At 35.9% G+C, this 23,833-nt stretch overlaps 1 protein-coding gene across 4 annotated transcripts in view; it reads left to right on the top strand.

Moving 5' to 3' along the window:
- DACH1 (dachshund family transcription factor 1) overlaps positions 1 to 23,833 on the top strand; it is a 346,806-nt gene that overhangs the window by 287,667 nt on the left and 35,306 nt on the right. For all 4 annotated transcript variants that reach the window (XM_088540288.1, XM_088540286.1, XM_088540289.1 and 1 more), the window contains exons 7-9: positions 11,967 to 12,118; positions 19,883 to 20,030; positions 23,372 to 23,515. In XM_088540288.1, coding sequence (XP_088396414.1) covers positions 11,967 to 12,118; positions 19,883 to 20,030; positions 23,372 to 23,515 — 444 coding nt within the window. The remainder of the gene's footprint in view (positions 1 to 11,966; positions 12,119 to 19,882; positions 20,031 to 23,371; positions 23,516 to 23,833) is intronic.

Below are 23,833 nucleotides of genomic sequence, written 5' to 3' on the forward strand. Positions count from 1 at the left end.
TGGACCTGGTGGAAAAAGGTAACTCTTACACACAGAGCAAACCTACCATATGGACTGGGTGGAGCACTCAAAACTCTAAACATTTCTCATACACCAGGGCCTTTTACACAGAAGAATGTAAAAACATACATAATACATTACATACAAAAGCCATTCAAAAATGGATCAATTGTTTAGGTTTAATATGATGCTTTCAAGCAGTGTACAAAACTATATAAATAATCAGGGCTTATTTTGAAATAGTAAAGAGGATCATCAATCATTTACAACTGACTATTTTACTTTGCATTTAACATCTGCTGTATAATGGGACCGTACAATACCACCCTTAATGCTGTACAAAGACAGACCAGCCAAAAGTAGCGATAGCGTTAAAACAAAGTTTCTCTTAAAGCATTCTCTTTCTTTTTTCCCGACTTAAAAACAAATTTAGGATTTATGAGAACTATGAGGCAAGTCCTGGTCATAGAAGTGGCTTCTGAATTCCTGCTTTTTGTGGCAATTGAAATTAAGTGTCAGATTAGATCATTGACTCAACTTTATTTCCTCTGGGAAGCTGAAAAGATTTGTGACATGCTTTCTGATGTCAAAGATTTCTGTTACTTTTGTATTCCACAAACCTGTATTTACTTTCCACATTGAAAATGATACTGTGCTAGATAATGGGTTCTTTTATAGACTGAAAGTGATAGTAAGGCAGCATATTAAAATGTCCATTATATTTCAAACCACTGGACTTGATTTTGATCTTTCCTACACAGTCCCACATAAACATAGCTTTATTGGCCTGAATTCTTTACACTTTTAACCAAAAATGGGAGACAGATCAGGACCACTCCTACAGTGATTATGCCACAGTATTAGAAAATGGAGCATAAACTAAAAAGATATTTTAAGATTTTTTTAAACCCGATTTGATAATGATTCCTATCTTATTTTCACATTTTTTTACATCACTACATGAGCAGAAGGTAAGTCAAGCCTGTTTTCTTATGAAAATAGGGAGGTGATGTAAACTGATTTATACTAGATTAAGTCCCTTAAAAGTTCTGTAGCAATCTATTCCTTTTCTCTTGCTGTCTGACTGTATCTTTTTCATCTGGTCTTTAGCTAGATTCCAAATCTCATCTTTTTCGTCTCTTGGAAAGGAACAAATGTGGTGAAGAAGAACATTTTCAAATAATTGTAAATAATGATAGCAAGTGTTTTGACAAAAGATTTCAGGAAACAGTAGAATACAATGAAGTAGATGCAAGTTAAGACAAAGAGAAGGCAAAAGAAAGCTATTTGAAAAATATATAGAATAATTTGGATTTTATCTTTCAAACTTACTGAAAGGTGCTGAAATTCGTTAGAAGAGCAGCATTCATCTCTAAAACTGACTTCCTTTCAAATATGGAAAGAAATTCAGAAGTTGCTGTAACTTTCTAATCTTAATCTTCTGAATATAGCAGTTCAGAAAATCACGGGGAACTCTTGCTGTTTTTCAAAGTAGGCTAAAAGCCTCCCTGCCATCAACAGAGTGAATAAAAGCTTAAAAATGTAATGAACTCATCAGGTTCAGATAATAAAATCTGTGCAGTTCTGTTAGTTTAGGCAGTAACTATTTTCAAAGTAGCAAAATTATGATGATGTTTTGATTCCTGTTCTGTTTATCCACAGCTATCATGCATGAATTATCAAATTATAGAAGAGAGATTTTCAAACACTCATTGCTCCTATTACATATATTTCTGTGTTTTCTAGGTAATTGATTAAAAAAAAGAAAATGAATAATTTTTCAAATACTTTATTGGCATAAATGCTAAAACATTTACAGAAATTGTAATATGAAACAAAATTGCTCCAAAGATATATTCCAGTAGTGGAGTTACAGTATGTGTGTCCTTGATATTTTGATGTAATAGAGATGGAAGGCTGAAGGAAATATTTACTTTATATGAAAGTTAGAAACTGCATCCTGAGAAAGATTTTAAAGTACAGGCATGTATATGACATATTTGTCATGTGAAGTACGTTGTTTTATGTATATGACGTAAACCAAATTGACCCAACCTGTACAATTCCTCTGGTACATTTTTCATCCGCTTAAATCAGTACTGAATGTGATCTATAGTGTGAAAATACATAAAGGATATTTTTTTCAGTTTTATGGACTCTGTGCTTATTTAACATATATTCTGATACATCAGCATAAATTGCATGTTCCAAGGCATGAAGACACATGCAGCCAAATCACAGCTATATTTTCAACAGTAAAAACAGTAAGAACAAGTTCACTTTAAAGTGAAGGTCTCAAATGGAGCAGAAAACATTAGAGTTAAAAACTTTCACATTATTCTATCAGTGAGTATCAAGCTAGTGAACACCATGGGAATCTCACTAATGGACACATTCTGGCAGCTAGTTGAACATGTTTGATGAATGAATTGTAAGAGGAATCAGATGTAAAAATGCTTGCCTTTTGATTGGGAATTTTGTTTCTGACCGCTGAGGGGTTGAGAGATCTGAGTTTGTTTATTATTATGGATTTCTGTGAAAATCAAGTGTTAGAAAATAATCTGTCGGCGATGGGTGAGATATATGCCTGTGGTGTTTTAAAAGACTCTTTCTGATGCTATAAACCGTGGAACTCATGTTGGACTTCCATAGGCAGGCAGCCAAATTTCTCTTACAATATCATAACCGTATAACCCAGAATGTGTACATCAATTATTGTCTGCAAAATTTGCCTAGGAGTGCTGGAGTCATTCCATTGATAGACACATTCATGGTTTTTATTACATTTGTAGAAAAATCTTCAGGAATTATTTTTAAAAGTGGATTAAATAGAATTGATAATTTTTTATGCAAATGTGTATCTATTATTCCCCAAACTGTGGAAACCTCCATGCAATATGGCTGCCTGATATTTGAACAGCTCCCTCATTTTGTACCTTTATTGGTGAGAAGAATTTGTCAAAGTGCGTTGCTTCATGTCCCTTTCCTTAATGATTGCTGTAATGAGAAAAGTTAAACTCTCGTAGTTGCCTAATCACATCTTTTGTAAAAAGGATGTTGCAAATTGGCATGTATTTTCATTTGGGTACTTAGTCAAAGACTGGATGTTATTGAACTATTGATAGTAAAACTCCCATTACCTTTTTTGCTCAGAAGAATGTTTGTAGGGCCTGACCAACATAGACCTCAAATTGCCCCCTTTTGGAACCAAGATTTCTTTGTGAAATTTCCCATGTACCTGTGGCTTTCCCTACATACTTGAGAATTCCTGAACCTATTGCCTAATATCTCTATACAGTTGTGTTGGTTGAGTTAACTACCATCCTTATCACCCTTTCTTGTCTATAGGAGTTAGGCTCCAATGCATTCGATTTTAGGGATTTTGGCATGATAAAAGGTGGGAAGCAGATTTTCTTAATATGTGTTTCTGTCTTGTTAGGCATTTATAGACTCTCATGCTGTGGCCTAATCATAATATGAAGTATTTGATAGTATTGTTTTTAATTAGTTATAAGCATAAATAGCCCAACCTCCCCCTTCTCAGGAAAGTGAGAGAGTCATGTGTCTCTGGAAAATGAAGTAGCACTGAAAGTATGTATAATCATATAAAACCTGATATTTTTTTCATGTTACTTTCAGGAACTTAGCAGTATTCTGTATGAATATTGAGTTAAACAAAATATTTGATTAGTATATCAAATACTATATATATACTTATATATACTTCCTAGGTGAAGATTTTATATATATACTTCCTAGGTGAAGTATATATATACTTTTATATATACTTCCTAGATGAAGATTTTTCCACTAGGGAAGAAGACCAGTAGCTCACTGCTATAAATGCAGTCTGTGTAAGCATCTTCTGACTTCTGTGTTGAACTTCTCTAGCACAGCAGCTGATGGTGAAGAGCAATGATGTTCTTTTCTGTGTTGCTCTTTTACACCAGGTAAACAGGGGTGCCCATGTAACCTCATTCGCTTAACAGCACTACAGGCATGAGAATGCAGGTTGCTAAATAAATGCCAGCTGATGAGTGATGTGCATACACCACTGCCTCTTTTTTTTTTTTTTTTTTTTTTTTGTTTGGGCATCCAATGATGCTGCGAGCAGATTATGAAGAACATGGCCATGTGAGAAGGCAGCAATAGCAGTAGCATTGATGCTTAGTGCCCCCATGATTGTAACATGGGTCGTGTAACTATGACCCTTTGTAAACATCGACTCCATTGTGTCCCTAAAGCAAAATAATATTAAATATTAACTGAATACAGACCAATCGAAAAGTGAGTACAGAGAAGATCTAGGCAAGACCGTAAAACTGTCAGCCTCAGTGAGTTACAAGTTACAAACTGTTCTTATCACACATTCCCCTCCTACTACTGTTATGCTTACAAAAAATAACAAGGGTTGGATTTTTTTTTTCAGCTGACAATGACAAAAATGCTAATATTATTGTTATTCCTTATTTTTACATCAACTTAAATCCCAAATAATGAATATTTTTCAACCTTTATGAAGCATGTTTGGTGAATTATTTAAGCCGAGTCATGTTGCACTTGAAATAATCCAATAAAATCCAGCAAAATATATTTTGCTGCATTTTATAATGATTTTACCTGCACAGTTTGGGATAGTCATGTAGAGACATTCAAAGTATAGGGTGGCAACCCCCAAAAATCTTTGCTTCCTGTGGATGCATTGCCAAGCATATAACTGTCATCAGCTGAAAGAAGTACACATCCATGTTCATAATTTTGAAAATGAGAGATTTAGTATACAGTGTATTAATCATTCAGACTTTCAGTTCAAACTATAAAGTCTTTTCTTAATCAGGAAATGAGCACAAAATCAGCATATCTGCCCAAATCCTTGATTCTGCATACATTTATTAAAGCTTGATGTGTCAGTTTCTGTGGCCAGTGCAGGAATGTGCAATGGCTGTTTGGATGTATTGTAGGTTTTGGTGTCCTAGCCAGATACTCTTTAGCCACAGAGAGGTCTGTGAGCAGCCCTCAGCCTTAGAACAAGCTCAGAATCAAGCTTTGGAATGTATAGACAGACACCTTTATACAACTCTCCGCCTATATTTGTGCATGTAAGTACTTGTCATGGAATAGCTGTGAAGTCAAGAAACGTTCTCCGTCTCTCCGCATTGCCTGGCTGGTGGGCTGGAGGTAGTAGAGTACTAATTGGGACATTCGAAATGAAACAGAAAAATGTATTTATTTATACCGTTTTCAGCAACCAAAGCACAGATGGTCTTCATCTGTATCCGTTACGTACATATAAAGATATTTAAAAAAATATATCGTATTAAGATATTAAAAAAAAGAAATAATGGACATAGTTTTCATATTTAAGAATCAAGGTTATAAGATCAATACATGCTTTAAAACTTATACTAATTTACTGCTAAATAAATACAAGAAATATATTTAGCATATCTTTTTAACCATTACGTATGACATTATATGGTGTGATGCCAAAGTACACAAACTGGAAATATTACTGGTATTACGGTGTCATGATTGTTGTCTGTATTATGTAAAAATAAATTTTTAAAAATAGGAATGGTAATTTATTATAAAATATTGTGAAATCCTTAGAATAAATAATTCATCAAATACTACTTGACCCAGCCCTGATCAGTAATAGGCTGCAAAATAAGATAGGGGTTATTAAAATAATCCTTTTATTGACAGAGAAAATTAGATAAGTTGTGCTGATTGACTCTGAGGCCCTCCTAGGGCCATGTAAAATGAAGAATAAACTCAACTTGATCTAGTCCAAAAAGCCTGAAGAAATCTTCACAGCTGGAATATCGCTGCTAATTATGTTTTTGCTTTTTGGATATATTTTGCCGATTCTTTCTATTCATTTATAATGAAGCTATACCAGCAGTTCCTTAGCAAAGCTAAAACACATGTTCTTTAAAGGACATGTTTATATATATTTAGTTTGTCAGCTACAGATTTCATTTACATTGAGCCACAGTTTTTAATAATTGCTCATACAAAATATTGCATGTTACAAGAGAAAAAAAAATGTGTTTTTTCTTATCTGTCAGCATATTATTCACTTCTGGGCACCCTTCATGCCACTGCTTTACCTTGTAGTTTCAGTCCTAGTCTCCATCCACTAATTGTTCATACACTTTTTGTCCCCTGCATTCCTATTTTCTCAGCTCAGCTTTCTCTCCCTTCCTGGTGATTCCCTCACCCTTTGTCCAGTCTCCCCGATTTCCAGCCCTCTTGTTCCATCACCCCTTATCAATATACTTTTCTTTTTCCCCATGCCTACAGGTAGTTTGGCATGCAAACCTATCTCTACAGTGGACACCATACAAAACTAGACTCTTAATCTACTTTTTTTCCTCTTTTGTCTTTGACATAAAGAGAATGTAGAGCATATTTTGAAGTCACCGATGAAAATGATTTGAGATAGATAGTGTAAATTATGTACAGATGTGTGTGTGCGCTCTGTAAGCCCTGTTTGCATGACTGCATGGAACGGCACAAGATGTAAAGCTGTACTGGTCAACATACACATCAAAGAAACATATTTTTAGTAGCCATGGCCCTTTCAAGAGCCAGCTTTTCATCTTTTAGTCATTTTTCATTGTTGGTGAGTTGCTGTTCGCAAGTCCTCGGGCAAACGTATCAAGCCAAGAAACAGAGCTTGGTGAGCAGCATTTGTAATGGCACTGTTAATCATGAGAGCTCCAACTTCTTCTGCATGTTACATAAAGAGCAGACAGGCCCTAAGTTCAACTGAATATTTGTTTTTCTCTCAATATTTCCAGCTGCCACCTTTGCAAACTTGTTAATTTTTGAGTATTCGGGAGTTCTGTAGAATTGTGCTTGGCATTACAAGACCAAATAAATATAGATGTAGAAAAAGAAAAATATCAGGGTGAGTCTTGGGGCATTCATTAGTAATTTCTTTCACAATTAACTCACATTGCTTCATTATGTGTGGGGTGAATCTCGAATGGCCAAAACTATAAGGCAGCCAAGGTGGTAGGTGAATTGATGAAGTAGATTATTTTTTCTTATCTATCTGTCTGGATTTGCTCAACATTTAGGACCCCTCTTTTTTATGTTCATATGAATCAAGAATTACAGCTGAATTAAAATAGAAGAGTTTCTCAAGACTGAAATCTCTGAGAAGGGTAAAACAGAGATTCGTTGCAAAACTTTAAACTTAGGAGTGCATGACTGTAGACCAAGGTTAAATTAAGTAAAACTGAATAGTTTGTTTCTACAAAACTCAAACATCAGATTTATACTAATAAAAAAGGAATATATGGCCATATTTGATCATTAAAATAAAGCATAGTAAGAGGAAGCCTGTTTTAGTAACAAATGAATTTGAGATATTTTCCAGAGGACAAAGAAGTGCATCAAGATATTTTACAAGAAAACATTATAGAAAGGCAGTAGTTATGTAGTATTTTTTGGAGACAGTATTATAGCTAGCACTGAAATCCTGGCAATCTCTATATTCTTCAGTTTCCTTTCATGGCTGGCCTGGACTTGTCCTACTTGCCTTTAGGAACACAGGCTGGGGAATGACTACCTCGGCTCAGCTATTGTTCCTTAAATGGCTGTCACAGAATCCTGAATGTCTGTGTCCGTGTTGTCTGGTGAAAGAAAAAAATAGAATGGCTGCAAACCAAATGCAGTGAAAAATGTTGCTTGTGTTTGGCCCAGACCAGCTGCTGTTCTCAGATAAAATCTGGTTTGAACAAAACCGTGTGATTTTTTTTTTCTTTTTTTTTTTTGAAATTGCAGTACAATAGATGCAGTGAATGTAGCATTTACAAATATTTTAAAGATATGCATCACATTTGGACTTGACTCAGTGATTTAGTTCATATGCCAAGGTACAGATTCATCTTTGTTCAGATATTGTAGAAGCAACAGCTTGTCCTGTGCTTGTTTATTTGTTAATTTAGAACATCTCAGTTCTCCGTGCACGCGAAGCGGCCTGCACACTTCTTTGTGCTCTCTTTTCTCCCCTGCTTGCCATGCCTGTGCTTCCAGCTCTGGCACTGGCGTTTTCAGATATCAGCCCTCTTCACCCTCTTGCCGTGACTTGTCTTTGGATGCTTCCTGTGATGGCTCCAGACTAAATACACCAGATCACTGTCTCCTCGCGAGGGCTTATCATATTTGCAGTGTTGTTCTGCTCATAGTTGAAGGGAACTTGCAGTCCCTTTTCGACTGTTTACAAGACGTTAGGTTAATGATTATTTGGAAACAAAGATACATCATTGTATTGAGAACAGGGGACATTTGCAGCAACGGAAGAATTTTAAACGCTTTGATGGTAAGAGGTCATATTATTTTGCTACTAAGATATGTGGTTATGTTTTAATTGGCTGTGTTTACAATGTGGTTTTTCTTAAAAATGCATTTTTTCAAGATTCCCTCAATCTTCGCTTATCTCACATCCACAAATATCCATGCTTCCTGTGTATAATATGTACATTTGCTCTGTTTCAAACATACTCACACTCAAAGTTTATTTCACATGGGACATCAGGAAAACAAAGTCACATTAGTCTGACTTATTTTTCTGAGCTGAAGTTTCATTAAAATAAGTTCATAGTAAGTTCAGCTCTCTAGTCTTACCCTTCAGTGTAAATTTGTTTCTGTTATTTATTATAACATAAGAGTTTGGATGTTATTTAGGGTTAATAGCATTTTGCATAACTTTAACCTTTTTGAACTATTTTTGAACTAATAAGAAAACCTTTGCAATCTTCAAAAACATGTTTAAGAATTCATGAAGTGTAGTAAACTTTAATACATATTTATACTTAAAGTATGTTTGGTTTTGGTTAGCAATCTGCTAACACAATAGAAAATGTAGTTTCTTGCCTAAAGTCTCTAACAAGAGAGCTTTCTGTATTTCAGTATTTGCATGGGAGAACACTGGTTTCAAACAAATTAAGACCTATGTAGTTTTAAGGGGGGTAAGTTTATCTAGTAAGTATTAAATTATTTTGACATTTTGAGACCTGGAATATTAGTGTGAATCTAAGTTGTCACAGCATGTATGAAAGATGATTGGCCCATTTCTCTGGGAAATTATTCTCTTTAGTTTACTTTCTCATTTACATGAATTGATTCCATCAATACTAGTTCAAATTTTTCTTGCTGTGCTTTCCAAGTAGGACCTTTTCAGTAGGACTGCTCATATTAAGAAAATTGAGTCAAAAATTCAGCGAACTGATTATGAAATATAAATATGCAAATGTTTGTTTATTCACAAGGCATATTTTTGTAATGAAAATAAGGAGGAAAGAAGTAATGAAGTGGTTTTGCAATTTTTTCTCTAGAGGAAAGAAGGAGTCATTTAGGAAAGCTAAGTTTGCAACTCAAAGTTTCCAGCTATGCAATAATATTGTGCAGTGTTTATCAAACTATTATCTAAACATTTTGTTGTTTTGTTTTGTTCATTTGTTTTGATTAATGAAACTATTTAAATTCTGACAACTGTTTGGAAAAAAAAGTATCTTTCACACTAAAACAGGATTTCAGAAGATAAACTAGCAGGATGATCTGAGAGCAATGAGCTAGTATGCAATACCCAGGAATACCTAATTTATTTTTCTAATGAAGAAGTGGTGAATATTTCAAGCGTATTTTAAAAGTTGGGAAGAAACAATGCATATTTAGGCCCAAATCTTAGTACGTAACTACAAAATGACTGCAAGGATTGCTGTGTTCCTGGGGAGAGATGAGGAGAGAGGGTGTACCCACAGAGCAGGGTTGCAGAGTCTGATTTGATTCTGTGTAGAGTGAGTAAAACAATTCCATGATCCACTGCCTTTTTTTTTTCTCAGCAATTTTGACATGATTGGAAAATTAGATAAAATATAGCTGAAAAAATCCTTTATGAATCTGAGCAGATTGAAGCTTTCCTTGATCAACACCAGTCCATTTCACAGAGCTTACCTCAGTAAGCTTTTGAATGATGATATTATGAGAAAGTAATAATTGTTCCACATATCGTAAGCAAAAATGAGGGGACAGAAAATGCCGTCTGGCTTCTTGTATAGGCTACTCACATCCTGAGCCATGATGAAGTAGGAAGAACAGCTTCCATGGTCAGCTTGATCTCATAAAATGCATTTGTACTAGTCTGCTTAGGCTCTTCTTGCAGTCAATGGAGAAGAACAGGCACTTCTATAGAGATTTGTCTCCTCCTGCAGTATTCTCCTGTAATAATTCTGAAGAGTCAGTGCCTTAAACTGGTGTTGATTTCTCTATATTGACTGTAGGTTGAAGCAAAGGCAACCAGCCTAGGAAAGGTTGTCCAAATGCCTTTCTTTTTCTTTTTTTTTTCTTCTGTAAATACACAAGGAGAAGGATGTGTAGGGACATGATGCATGAGGCTTTTATCCTAGCAGTGCTAGTTCTGGTGAGCACAACTGACGACACAGAGGTGGGGGCATCTGCACCTAAAAAGAATTGCAGAGATTGCTTCCTTTTCAAGTAGTGGGGAGGACGTCTGTTGGAGTGAGCTGGGAATTATAGTTCTCTGTTCTTCCCTGGGGCAATCAAAGCCTAAAGTTTTACCCTTTGTCGGAGTGGATTTCAATGTTATTTTTCCCAGACTAGGCTCATATAAGAAAATATGGTGCCCTAATAGGAGAATTCTCCTCAGAAACTAGTCTCAGAGCAGTTATGTAATACAGTTCCTGATGAAAATTCTAGGATAAAGTATAACCATTTACTCTATTGAAACGATAGTTAAATAAAAGACTGGGAGAAAGAAAAAGAAATTAAAATACCTCAAAACCTACATGTGGATCTTTATGATGTTCAAAGTCCAAGTGAAAAAGAACAAGTCTGACAAACTCTTCTGTATTCAAATTAGCTGTGCAGAGGTCTGCCTAGAACCAGGAATATGGTCTGCTGCCCTTGTACTGTAGTGAGATCCATCAATATGTGTGCATTAAGGAGGGAGCCCTTAGAAGAGTATATATAGATATCTGTATCTCTGCGCACATGTAGATATTTCTGCTCTTGATGAATTCCGATTAATATCTGGTGCAAAGAAATTGACCTAAATTTCTGTATCATATCAATACCAGTCTAAAATTATTTCGAAAAGTTAAAAAAGAAAAAGAATTTTGAAGTCTCTGTTAATTGTCTTTTGCTGCACTAGCTTTTCTAATCCATTCAGAGATTATCTGTGAAACTTTAATCTTACAACTCTTCTAGCTGTGGGAGTTTTTCTCGTCGTGATGTCACAACTGATCAGATCTGATGGTTACAGCGATTCCACGGAGGTGTTTAGCACTAATTGTTAAAAGATGTCCGCGCTTAAAAAAAAAAAATGAGGCAGGGATTGTAGCTGTGCTGTTAATTTCATTTATTGTTCAGAGCGTGTTCCAGCTGTGGGAATCAGGTATACTTTCTTGATTAAAAAATGCACCCAAGATGAGTATTTTTTTCCCTGTGTTCTAGAATCTCCTGAGATGTGAATGAAGCCGTTATGTGGGGGAAGGGTTAATTGTATGGGAAGCCTCGTATTCAAATACTTCTCGTATACAAAATATATGTTGTGCTAGAAAATATTCTATTGTCAATCCACATAGAATACAAACGAAAATGAGATAATTGGGAAGGTGCCCATAAAGTCAGCCTGAATATATTATCACAAGTATATGTGAGATAATATTTGTTTTAAAAAGATTGTATGGCACTGTAAACTCAGTCTCATTAGAGACTGCATTTAAAAGGCTTATAAAGTTACTCATTAATGTTATCTTGTTGTATCTCCACAGCTTTTTCATTAAAGAAAATTCAGCAGAAAGCATTTTCTCCTGATAGCAGGAACCAATTTGCAATAAATGTTCTGGAAACCACTAGGGAAGCCATTACTGAGGTCTAATAAAAACAGACAAGCGTAACTTGTTCTATATTTTTGTTTCAATCACATACAGATGAGACCCCGCTCTCCACACCAACCGCAAGAGACAGCCTTGAAAAACTTTCTCTAACCGGGCATGGGCAGCCACTACCTCCAGGTTTTCCATCTCCTTTTCTATTCCCTGATGGATTGTCCTCCATAGAGACCCTTCTGACTAACATCCAGGTAGGCCTTGCAGTAGATCAGCTTAAAGGGATGGAGACAAGCCAGTTGCAGATTTGTCTAAATTAAAACGACCATTCCAGCTTAATCAGTTCATAAGATTATTTGAATCAACTAATTTAGTGAAACTTTATAGTAATTTAGATTTCAAAGGAACCACAACAAACGAATGAATTTAGAAACTGTCAGATACAGTACATAAACATAGAAATTGTATAATAAACCACAGCAGAGAATTCAATGAAAGTGAAACTGGTGTGTTTAACATTTGTCTTAAATGCTGTTTTTATTACAGGCTAATGAAATGTTTCTCTGCTTAGTAAATGAGGTGAACTTAAACAGTAAGAAACATTTCTTACTGAAATGAGAAACTGAGAAACAGAGAAACATTTATTTCATAAATAGTCATTTTAAATTAAAGGTGTGATAAGGTGGAAATGATGCTTAAAGCTGTTTGAAATGTGTGTCTCATGAAAACATTCACAAAGATCATTTCTTTTAGAAACAAGCTCATTTCACTTAAAGTACTGTCTTCAAAGAAAAGACTTCAAAGGGTATTACCAAATTTTCTGCAGATTTCCTATTTGGTAGTCAGGATGTCTACAGTACAGCCTGATTCAAATATCATTCAAGGTATACACATCCATATAGATTGGAGCCATGATATTAGTGTTTTAGATTAAAGAATGTTTCTGCTCACAAATTCAGTGATCAGGTGTTCTCCAGATGCAATTTCTGCAACAATATGATTATATGTTGCATGCAGAAGCAAAATAATAGTGCGGGAGGTACTGCAGCCATGTTTTACTCACTGAAGACATGCCTTGGCTCTGTAACTATTAATCTCTAGTATATTTTTCACAATATTTTTTTCTACTAGTTCCTGAAAATTAAATAAAATGAATTCATCAAAGACAAACAACAAAGTAGGGCCAAATTCTGCTCACTTTGCTTTTTTAAATTATATTAAAAAGGTTTATGGGATGTCAGGCTTGTTTACTGAAACATAAATGATCTACTCCTTATTGATGTTTCAAAATATAATAATGAAAAATACTGCTGTTTAAGAATTAATTGTTGTTATATTCAACTGATCTTATTTGTGCTAGCTTTCGATGGTTCTAAAATTTTGGATCTTAAATATTTAAATCAAAGAACATGGTACTACTGTAATAGTTAACATACCTCTAATAGATCCACCATGATCTGTAAAGAATATATTTTTTTTCCGAAGGAAGAAATGGTTAGTAATGTTTCAGCTGTGCATGCATGTATAGGAGAGTTCTTAGTAATTTTTTTGACAAATGTGTGCGCTCAATGTCTCTAGACAGCAACCTAATGAGCAAAGCATTCAGCATCAACAGGTTAGCTAATCTTGTGATTGAATATGAGAGTGCAGCACTACTTCAGGATAAATGACCAGGATTAATTTGCCAAGAACGCATTCAGTTTTATTTTACAGAAAATGTGAATGTGAAATTCAGTCACTGAGTTTTACTTTTTTTAAAAAAAAAACTAATCTTAGCCATGGTGAACTGCTAAAATAGAAGGCAACAGCATAAAGAAACCAAAGACTTCTTTATGCCTTTTATAATTGTGGTATTCTACTTACCACTTCTTACTTTGAAAATCGCCTATCAGGGTCAATAAGTGGAACATAAATCATAAATTCTATTGGATGTTTTCAGTATGTTGCCACGTCTCACTATATGGTTTCCACAGAACACTAGGAATCTTTTTACGTACAATCAAGACATCTTCCCCCTCTCTCTGCTCCCGAATGCTACATGTCTATCAATCAGGATTGCAGTAGATAATCATTTTAAAATTATTAAAAGTGTAATTAGATTAATTTTCCCAGCTTTGCAGAAAAAGCTACGCATTTGTTTTAAAACAACGGTCTATTAAACCTGTCCACAATAGTGCCAGTTACTCTAATAAGTGCCATTTAAAAAACAGTTTCCATATTCATCATTAGTTTTACTGAAAGGGGGCTACTCCATTCTCACAACAGAGTTAGGTCCTTGGATATTGCTGCTTTCAGAACTAAGTTTTAAGAATCTGACTAGAAGTTCAGATTTCTTAACAGATTTTGTGGAAAAGGGAAATGCCGTGACAGAGCCCCTGCTCGCAGCATTATTTAGGACATTGTTAGGAAGTAACTGCTACCCAACACTTGTCATGCCTATCCTACATGAGCCTAGTCACTCTTGTCAATGTGTAAATTCATTTTTACGCTCCTTCTGTCCATTGGTATCATTACAAGAGCTGGATTCAAAGGAGAGGTGAACCAGTAACCGCCCTTCAGCATTCTGTTGCTTCAGCTTCACCAGCATTAAGGATAGAGGTTACCAGAAATGAAATTATCTTTTCATATATATATATATATATATATGTATATATAAAATCATCTGACCTCCTGTCCATCCCCCTACCTCTGCTACAAAAGTGCTTTTGAAACACAAGATGGTCTAGGGAAGTCTCTGCACAGTGGGAGCTCTGACTTCGAATTTCGTCAGAGTCTGGAGGGCAACACCAGGCAACGGCACAATGCTTTCTGAGTGAGTAAAAACTGTGTAGACACTCTAGGTAACTGAAACCAAAAGGTATGAAAAGTCTTGCAGGTGCAGAAGTGTTTAGGCAATGACTGTCACTTGGCCTTGGTGCATAAATCCACCCACTTCTGTTTGAGAAAACTTGAGTCATCCTTTGAATTGGCCCCTGAGCACAACTAGTCTGTGTCTTCCGTATACGGCAGAATGCATACATACATGGTTATAATCTTTAAACCATAATTTTAGGCAAGTGTAGGGCAGGTCTATTTACTATGTCTTTTTTCAATATCTGCCAGTTTGGTTGATTTCCTTTTTAAAATCAAATATATATTATTTTCTTACTCCTCCATAAATATGCACTGAAACAAAAGTAAAATGATTTCAATTATTTGTACCTTTGCAGAGGAGATAATAACTACACAGTATCCAGAACAACTGGGGTTTAATTCTGGCAGGGGATTGCTGAAAAGCAAATAAGAAAACGTAACAAAATATAATTAAATACACACATAAAATAAATAAACCAGAGGACGTATTTTCATATTCAGATGTATATCTAAGCAACTAAATGGGATAGAAAATAAATTTCCCTGGGGAGTTAAATTAAGTGATATGTCTCTTCCTTCTCCATGTGCATTTGCTGATTTCTTCCAGATTAAATGCTGGGAGTCTATGTGCAGCTGCACGAAAGGAGATGGAAGGTGGGTCACGGCAAAATGCTGTGTGGGTGCTAGTGAGAAGGCTAAGAATGTTTCTGTCCCTCTCACAGAAGTTCACCTTTTTAGAGTCACAGCCCAATTATACCAAAGTATGTTATAGCCGTAGTCTTTTGTGATACTGCAATATTCTCAGTAATAGTAATGTTATTTTAAGGTTTTAGACTCTGAGTCTGAACTGTCCCTGAGCTGAACTTCCATTAATATCTAAGGGATGAATTACCTGCTCCCGGTAGCTATATTTTTCTATCAGGAAAATATTCTTTTCCATCATTCTACTGACATAACCTTGTTCCAAAGTACTCTTTAAAGAGGTATGTGAAGTTGCAATTGATTTTAGTAAAGGAAATGCATGATTATGAATTTAATTCCTCTAAGAAAAAAAAGCAAACAACTGGCTTTATTGTAGTGCATCTCCTGCACTGTTACCATCCACGGCTAAACACGTAAGAGAAAAATATTGCAACATTGGATAATATTACTTGAATATATTTTCACCAGAAATATTAAATGCTACAGTTCTCTGCAAGTTCTCTGCAAGCTGGGAGGTTTGCTTGGGAAGGTTTCTCCACTTGCTCTCCCGCTTTTGCCTTTCTCCTTGCTCACCCCGTGTTGGCCACTGATGGCAGCAGGTCCTGGACTGCTGGAGACCTCCAGGCTAATTCACAGGGCCGTTCCTGTGTCATGTATAAGGACATATTGAGCTAAAGTGTATTACGTGGAACATGTCAGTGTAACCACATAGACAGAAAAGACTTCTAAGTACCTTTTGGATTGCTTTTCCCCTTTCAAAATAGGCAACATATTGTCCATATATATTTGTTTTAATAAAACTGAGATGAACCCTAATATATGCTTAAATTCTAAAGGATCAGCAGACTGCCCTAACAAGGTGGTATTTTGTGATACATGGGAGAGTTATAGTAGTCAGTGAGTAGGATGAAACATCAACCTGACATTTTTTTTTTTTGGGGGGGAGGGGTGCATTTCTGAAGAATTTATCAGTGGAAAATATGAAAACAAGTACATTAAAATAAACAAACCATATCACAGTGGTCTACAAATCTCAAGGGGAGAAATGTCAACTTTTTACATTATGCTGAAATCAAGAAATTTTATTAACAGTGACATACAGGCAAAAAATGGCATGCCATGTGTAAAACCTGGCTCCAGATAGAGCCATACTGTATTGAAACCAAATCTGGAACCTGAGCATGTTCACTACAATTATCATTATCCAGCCTCTGTAACATCTGACCTTCCCCAAAGGGAAATATTTTCTTTTTGTTAATGTTGTGAGTTGTACTGCGCTTCCCATTGTCATTGGCAGCATATTGATTTAATATCAGGTTAGAGGATTAGCCATAGCAAATACGAGTTGGACATACTGTATTTTGTATAATCTTTACAGATGATCCACTGGGAGAATTAATAGAATTACATACAAGTCTGAGATTGCTAGCCCTGTTCCAAAGGGCACTGATGATTGTTAGATGTTGTACTTTTTCGTTGATTTTCTCACTTGCTTCTGCACCGAATACACGGAGATACTGAATATTCCCAGTGTTTTTGCATTAGAGTTGTCACTGGCAGCAACAGCACTTTTGCATATGCATCAGTTTGGCTCTAGTGCAGGTTTTTTTCACATTGGACGCCTACTGATGTGCACTGATTTAACTTCTAAAAATGAAACTTAATTTTGTGTAGCTTATAAGTAGTCCCTAGTGGATCTTGGCTCCAAAAAGCTAATATTTTTCAGACATAATCAGCAGCAATAGGTAATGTATTACCATTAGCTATGTTAGAAGCAAGTATAAAAAAGGAAAGGTTGAGGGAGGAAGCATGGTACAGAAATCCAATAGAAAATATAATATGCTTTTAGGAGCTTCGTATTTTGTAGTAATTCTTATTATAAAATTACACACATCGGTGTTAAACTGTAGCATTATTTGCCATGTTTATTCATAGTGATTGTTTCATATTTAAAGAACACCAAAATATTGTGTTTTGTCAGCCAAGGACAATAATAGTTTAATAGTAATTCATTTTAAACTGCTACTGATAATACAACCAATCAACACATTAAGTGGTGCCAACATTGGCATCTTGCTAAATAATCTCTAGGCTTTGCACTGAGAGTACATCTTTCAAAGATAAGTCAACAAGAGCAATCAGAGCAGAAAATTAGAATTTGGTATCTTAGAATTAAAATACAGCTAAACTAAAGTTTTAATTGGGGTGATCTAAAAGGGCACTTGATGTAATGATCTCTTTCATTTGTTACTAATTGTTTGTTCCTGATGAAGAAGAAACATGTATATGAATGTAGTTGAATTGAGTAAAGATGGCAGTTGCCTTAGCAGCTCGATTTTATTGTTAAACGAGATGGATTGTCAGAATTTGGGGGGAAGGAGTTTGCAGCTTTAAAATTATTTGACAATTTATTTTGCATAAAACCATGATTGTTCATATAGTTTTCTCACTTTAGCTGCATGAATCACATGTTCTAGTATGTGACACATTGGAGGAAATTGTAGTATTTTAAAGTTCAGGCATTTTGCATAAGCCAAAGTAAGTCAGGTATTGGTAAGCAATTCCTACAGATCAACTTTTTAGGAATCACTCAAGTTTAAAATTCAAGACAAAATACTTCTGTGTTTTAGATATTTTAGAACAACTTTCAGTTATTTATTGAAAGCCTGCTAGAATCATAAGTGTATTTGTAATCAAATTTGTTATGCAGAGGTTGATATTTTTGAATGTGATTCCATACTCATGAACATAAATATCATACTTATTGTGTATAGCATTTTAAGTCACCATCTAGGCCTTGCAGTCTGAGGTGTTGAGCTCTTTCAACTCCTATGGAATTTAATGGTTTGGAGGGTAATAGACCTGCAAAGCAGTAAGCTCTGAATTAGGCAGCACTTCAGGCAGCAATTTAGTTAAGAATGAGAAAGAGGAATACTGAAAATAATAGGCTCTGAAAACAGCTAGACTTTTAAAAGGGCCTTGAAGGACACAAATTTCAAAGCGGGAATTGACATTGAGAAAACTAGGAGAGGAAATGTACAGAGTAACACTCATGAAAAATATATTTTTGTCTATTTTTCAAATATCGTGATGTTTAATGTATTTTTTTGTTCCTTTAAGGAATGCTTTAAAGAGTTCTAATGGAAAAAAAGTACAGATGTGCAACCCAGGATCTGAGTTAGGAACCTTGCCTGAACTGAGAGGGAGCTCATTTGGGAGCTGGAGGACAAGATTTTAGGGCCTTCGTATGCTTATTTTAAAACAGGGTCTTGATCATGAACGTCTTACCTTGTTAGCTGACTCCTCCCCTGGCATTGCCATTGAGGAATGTTTTTCTGTCTCTCTGTTCACGTTGTTTTGTTTTATATCAGTAATTAAATCTCCATTGGATCAAATTATCTCAACAGCTAAGTTGTCAGGAAACTTGCCTAGGATATAAAAGACTCAGGTTCCTATCCATGCTCCATACTTAATTACCTACCTATAGTATGATAGTTTCAATGAGAGATTTAGCTAAAATCTCAAGAGCCTGATATCCAGGCTGCCGCTATAGGGGAAAGGAAATCTTTCCACTTTCCATATTCCTTTCTTTCCATGCCATTTCTTCTTGTTTGCATACCCTGTCTCAGTGTTGCTAGCTATTGGATGTGCTGAGATCCTTCTGTTCCCTCAACAAAAGAAGGAATTCTCAAAAAAAAAAAAAAAAAAAAGAAAGAAAAACTTGATGGAAAAAAAAAAGTAAGATGAAGCATTAGGTACTGATACAACAGCACCAAAGTTAATTTCACCAGTCCCAGGTGAAGAAAGATGATTGCAGAGGTTGCAGAGATGATTGCATTTCAGATAAATTCCTGCTCTGTGCACTCTGCTTGGCATCCTAGTAAAGAAATCTTACTATGAAATTATAGGGAATATTGTTTAAAAATAATAATAATTAACAAAAACAATGAGTAAAATGGCAAAGATTTAAAAGACCCCCACTTAAATAAATCCCTTTGCTAATTTCTATTGGCTTGGGTTGCAGTAGCAATTGAATTTGTCTTTCTATGGATGATAAACACTAAGAGTGCCAATACTTTTTCAGTGAGACGTTTTTTTTTTTTACTTTGATCACAGACAAGTACCTAGTGTAGACTTGTGTCTTGCACTTTTATCTCTTGTAAATAATAAACCTATTTTTAAATCTGGTTTTATCTCTTTGCATAGTCAGTGGCCACCTTGAGTCTTCTTTGGAGACCTTCTTTGGAAAAAAGGTCTCCGTGCCTTTTTAGAAATTTTCTCCGTTTGCTGAAGTTCATTCCAGTAAGAAGTTGCTGATGATAACTGGCATGTTATAAACTGGTAGCAGGATTATTTGTGAAATACCATATGACTAATGAAGGAAAAAGCACCAGACATTGTTATTATGTCAGTTGTTCTGACATTTTTCAAAAATTACAATATCTAATTTTATCTTTAAACAGGGTCTACTAAAGGTTGCTATAGACAATGCCAGAGCTCAAGAGAAGCAGGTCCAACTGGAAAAGACAGAGCTGAAAATGGAGCTGTTCAGGGAACGAGAACTGAGAGAAACACTTGAAAAGCAGTTGGCTGTGGAGCAGAAGAACAGAGGTAACTTGCAGACACTTAAGCAGACATCGCATCTTTTTAATCTATTTACTTAGGAAGCCTCATTTTAGTCAAAGACCAGATTTTGATCAAAACTCTTCCTCTTATTTTATAGCCAGATCAACAACAATGCAGGAATTTATACAAACTGCCTAATTCCGTGTGCTACCTTCATGAGATTTAGAATGAGGACCTTCCGTCAGAAGCATGTTGACTTCTTGCTTTATGGTTCTACTTTTCTATGTGTGCATGTCGCCTTTTAGTAGTGTCTAATTACTTTCCAAGGGACAGTTAACCTTTGGGGTTCACTAGTTGTTTAACATAGACCTTGATAGGTGAGATAGATATTTCTGGAAAGCTAGAATTGCAATTATTTTCTTGCTCAGTCTAATTTTCTGTGAAACAGCTAAGTAAGGAATCCCCATGTATGTGCTCAAGCTGAGAACATTGGGATTCAATGCCTGTATCATTATAGCTTTGTCTAAACAATATTCTTTCAATAATTAAGTGATATATGTAATCCTATTTCATACTTTGACCCATTAAAAGTTATGACTGTCACACTGTTAATTTCCCTTTTTAAACTTAGGAGAATACATTATTAAAGGCAATTACTATTAATAATTATTGTAACTGTGCAATGAATCATTCCATTGTGCACAACTTGTCTATTTTGCTCAGTGTAATTGCACTACTTGCACTTTTAAAATAGTTCTCTAGCAGAGCTCACTTACTCCCCATGACATCATCTAATTCTCTGTCCCCCAACAACTCAATCATATCTTCCTTCTTAGACTGAGGCAACCATACACGCTGCAGAAAGGGTAGGAGTGGGGCCTCATTTGACCTTAGTTAAGTTGAACCACCTAGAAGTTAAGTTGAACCACCTAGAAGTTAAGAAGTTAAGCCAAGGATTTAAGTTCTCTTTCTAGTCAGTAAAGATAGATTCCTGCATCCTGTGCTCTGCCAGGTAAGTGAAATCAATTCCATTGTCAAAAATTCTTTTTCTCCCTGCTAGACCTGAAGGAAGCATAGTTGACTGAGCTGGACCAGACACATATGTTTTGAACAGCTAAAATTAGGCAAACGGAATCTCACTCAACCTTGTAAGTCAAGGAAGAGCTTTCTTTATGCAGGGTGCTGAAATAATTGCCAGGATTATTTTAAGCACTGTGCATTACCTGCTTTTTCACATGTGTTCCTCTAATGATGATATTGCGCTGGTGAAAGAGAGCAAAGAGGAATGGAATTGAGCACTTAATAGTGGTATGCAGTAAAGTAAATGTAATGAGGATGACTGTCTCTGCTAGCGGATACAAAAGAAAGAAAAATAATAGGTTGTTCTTTAAAATGGATAAAGCCAAATAAGAGAGAAAAAAAATAAAGCCAGATTATGATTACATTGAGAATTCATTTTTTCAATTAAAGATAGAAAAATACATAGGAGGCTTTACCTATTATTAGTTTAGCAACTGTCATACTTTAAAGAATGTTCCACATGTGTTAATGCAACCACGCGCAAATTGAGAGGAGTGTACCAGAGCCTTATTAAGTTAAGAGCTTTTCTGAGGAAAAGTTGAAATACACTTAAATACTATGGCATATAGACATACAGGTCAAATCCCATTAGATGAAACCTCTTTTCCAGATCTCCAGCATCAGGCAGCCTATATCAATTTCTATCTGTTTATTGTCATCCTAAAACAAGTCAAATATCTTTTTCCTCGTGGCAGATCATCTGAATACTTTAGCCATTTCGGAGAATATTAAATTTGCTGCTGCTGCGGCATCTTCTACAGTGCTGCCTATTTACTGTACTGTTTCACTCTTGCTCTGTGTATATTCCAATTAGTGATTCCTAAGACTGTAGGATGTGTCTCATCAACTAGTGAAAGTAGGATAATATGTCTTCTGTGAGCAGCTACACAGTGAGGGCTTGCTAATTCTGGCTCTGACGGCTGTAGTCACATCTACGAAGTGTCAGCCATGATGACATTTTAATTCAGAAAGCAACATATGTTTCCTTCTCATTTATTGCAATCACTTTCAAAGTACTTACAATGAAAACATTAAAACCGTGCAATGATTCAAAATGTATTTAGTTTAGCCTTTGTACAGATGCATGTTCTTTCACAGTATAAGCTAGTAAATGTGCAAAATAGTTGGTAGCATGAAAATACAAGAAAGAGCCAAAATTCTAGTGTTTTGGATGTAAATGACAACTATTTTGACTACAGGGTATGTATTTATGTTCATTTTATGTTCGACTGCTCTCCATAGAAACACAAAATATCCGAGGTCACCCCCAAAGTGTTCATTCTTAGAATAGGCATTAAATAGTAACAATGGCGATGATTCACTTTACAAGTTTTGTTAGTGTTGTTTTATTTGGATTCTGTGAAGGATGCCACCATCGTGGTTTTGTTAACAGCAGCTCCTTTGCAGTTAGTCTCAGAACAAGCTCTCAAGAAGAGGGATCCAGGGACGACTTATGGAAAATATACGCCCCCTAATTCTAGTGTGTGTGTGCATCCCTGAAAACACTGAACGGGCCTTGTAGGAAAGCCTGGGGTGCAATGGGGAAGAAAAAGCTGCTGTGAAGCTTCATGTGCTTTATTTTTAGAGGCTCAGCTTTGTTCTCATTGAAAGGGGTTGTTCCTATTCCTTCCTTCTTTCCCCTTCGAGGGTATAACCTGTGAGTTGTCCCTTCAAGTAAGGAACAGGCAAGTTTTACTCCCATGGCTGCACGTTGGGAGAAACAGATAACATAAGGGGAAAAAAATGAAATAAAAGGAGTTGCTTTAGAAACACCACTCACACGATGCCCTTTCGTGCCGGTCTTGGCGAGCCGGCGGCCACTGGGCCCCAGCAGAGGCCGGGTCTCCCTCTTGTGGGAGCGGAGCGGCAGGCAGGCGAGCGCCAGCGCCGTGCAAACAGCGGCCTACACTGCGCTGAGCGAGGGAGGGATGCAGCAAAACTGGGGTTTCTCCCAGAAACTCCCGACCTCTGGGACAGCAGCATCACAGGGGCACCCAAAGTCAAGCTAACGGACGCATCCAGGATCTTCTGGACCTCATCTCCATTGCTAAAAGACAAAAAAAAAAAATTTCTACAGCTGAGTATTCAGTTTTCAATAGCACTATATAGTGCAGAAACTGTTAAAAATCACCCCATAGTGATTGCAGCAAATAGAAAATGTTTTAAATCAGTGTTGTAGAATTAAGCCATTTATAGGAACTGAGACAGCTCTGTCCTTTTCTGAGAAGTCTTGATAGTGAATTGTGTAACTGCGTTTCAAGCCCAAATGTGAACACACTGATTTTATTTTTATTTTTTTCCCTCAGCAATAATTCAGAAAAGGTTAAAGAAGGAAAAGAAGGCAAAGAGGAAATTGCAGGAAGCACTTGAATTTGAGACTAAGCGACGGGAGCAAGCAGAGCAGACGCTGAAACAGGCAGCTTCAACAGATAGTCTCAGGGTCCTAAATGGTAAGAAGTCAGTTTTTTGCCTCTGTGTCATTAACTTTTCATTTCAGTGCCAAAAGCAGTTTACAATATTGATAATTTATAACATGATGGGGCGGGGGGGTGGGGAGAGAGAGGGGACGACACAGTCTCTTTTCTGTCTTTGTTTTTCTGTAACTCTGTATACATCATGTGCAAATAAATTAACTACAATGTCCAAACTAGTACAATTTTATATTATTAGCTTGAGAAGTCAATTTTTTTTTCTCTTCTCCCCCCACCCCCCCGCCCCTTTTAAGTCTGAAAAATCTATTGCTCATTAATCTTCCCAGTCTAACAAAA

The sequence above is a fragment of the Tinamus guttatus genome, unplaced genomic scaffold (assembly GCF_059628265.1).
Source record: "Tinamus guttatus ecotype Peru unplaced genomic scaffold, ASM5962826v1 Tinamus_guttatus_pri_ptg000058l, whole genome shotgun sequence".
NCBI classification, from domain to species: domain Eukaryota; kingdom Metazoa; phylum Chordata; class Aves; order Tinamiformes; family Tinamidae; genus Tinamus; species Tinamus guttatus.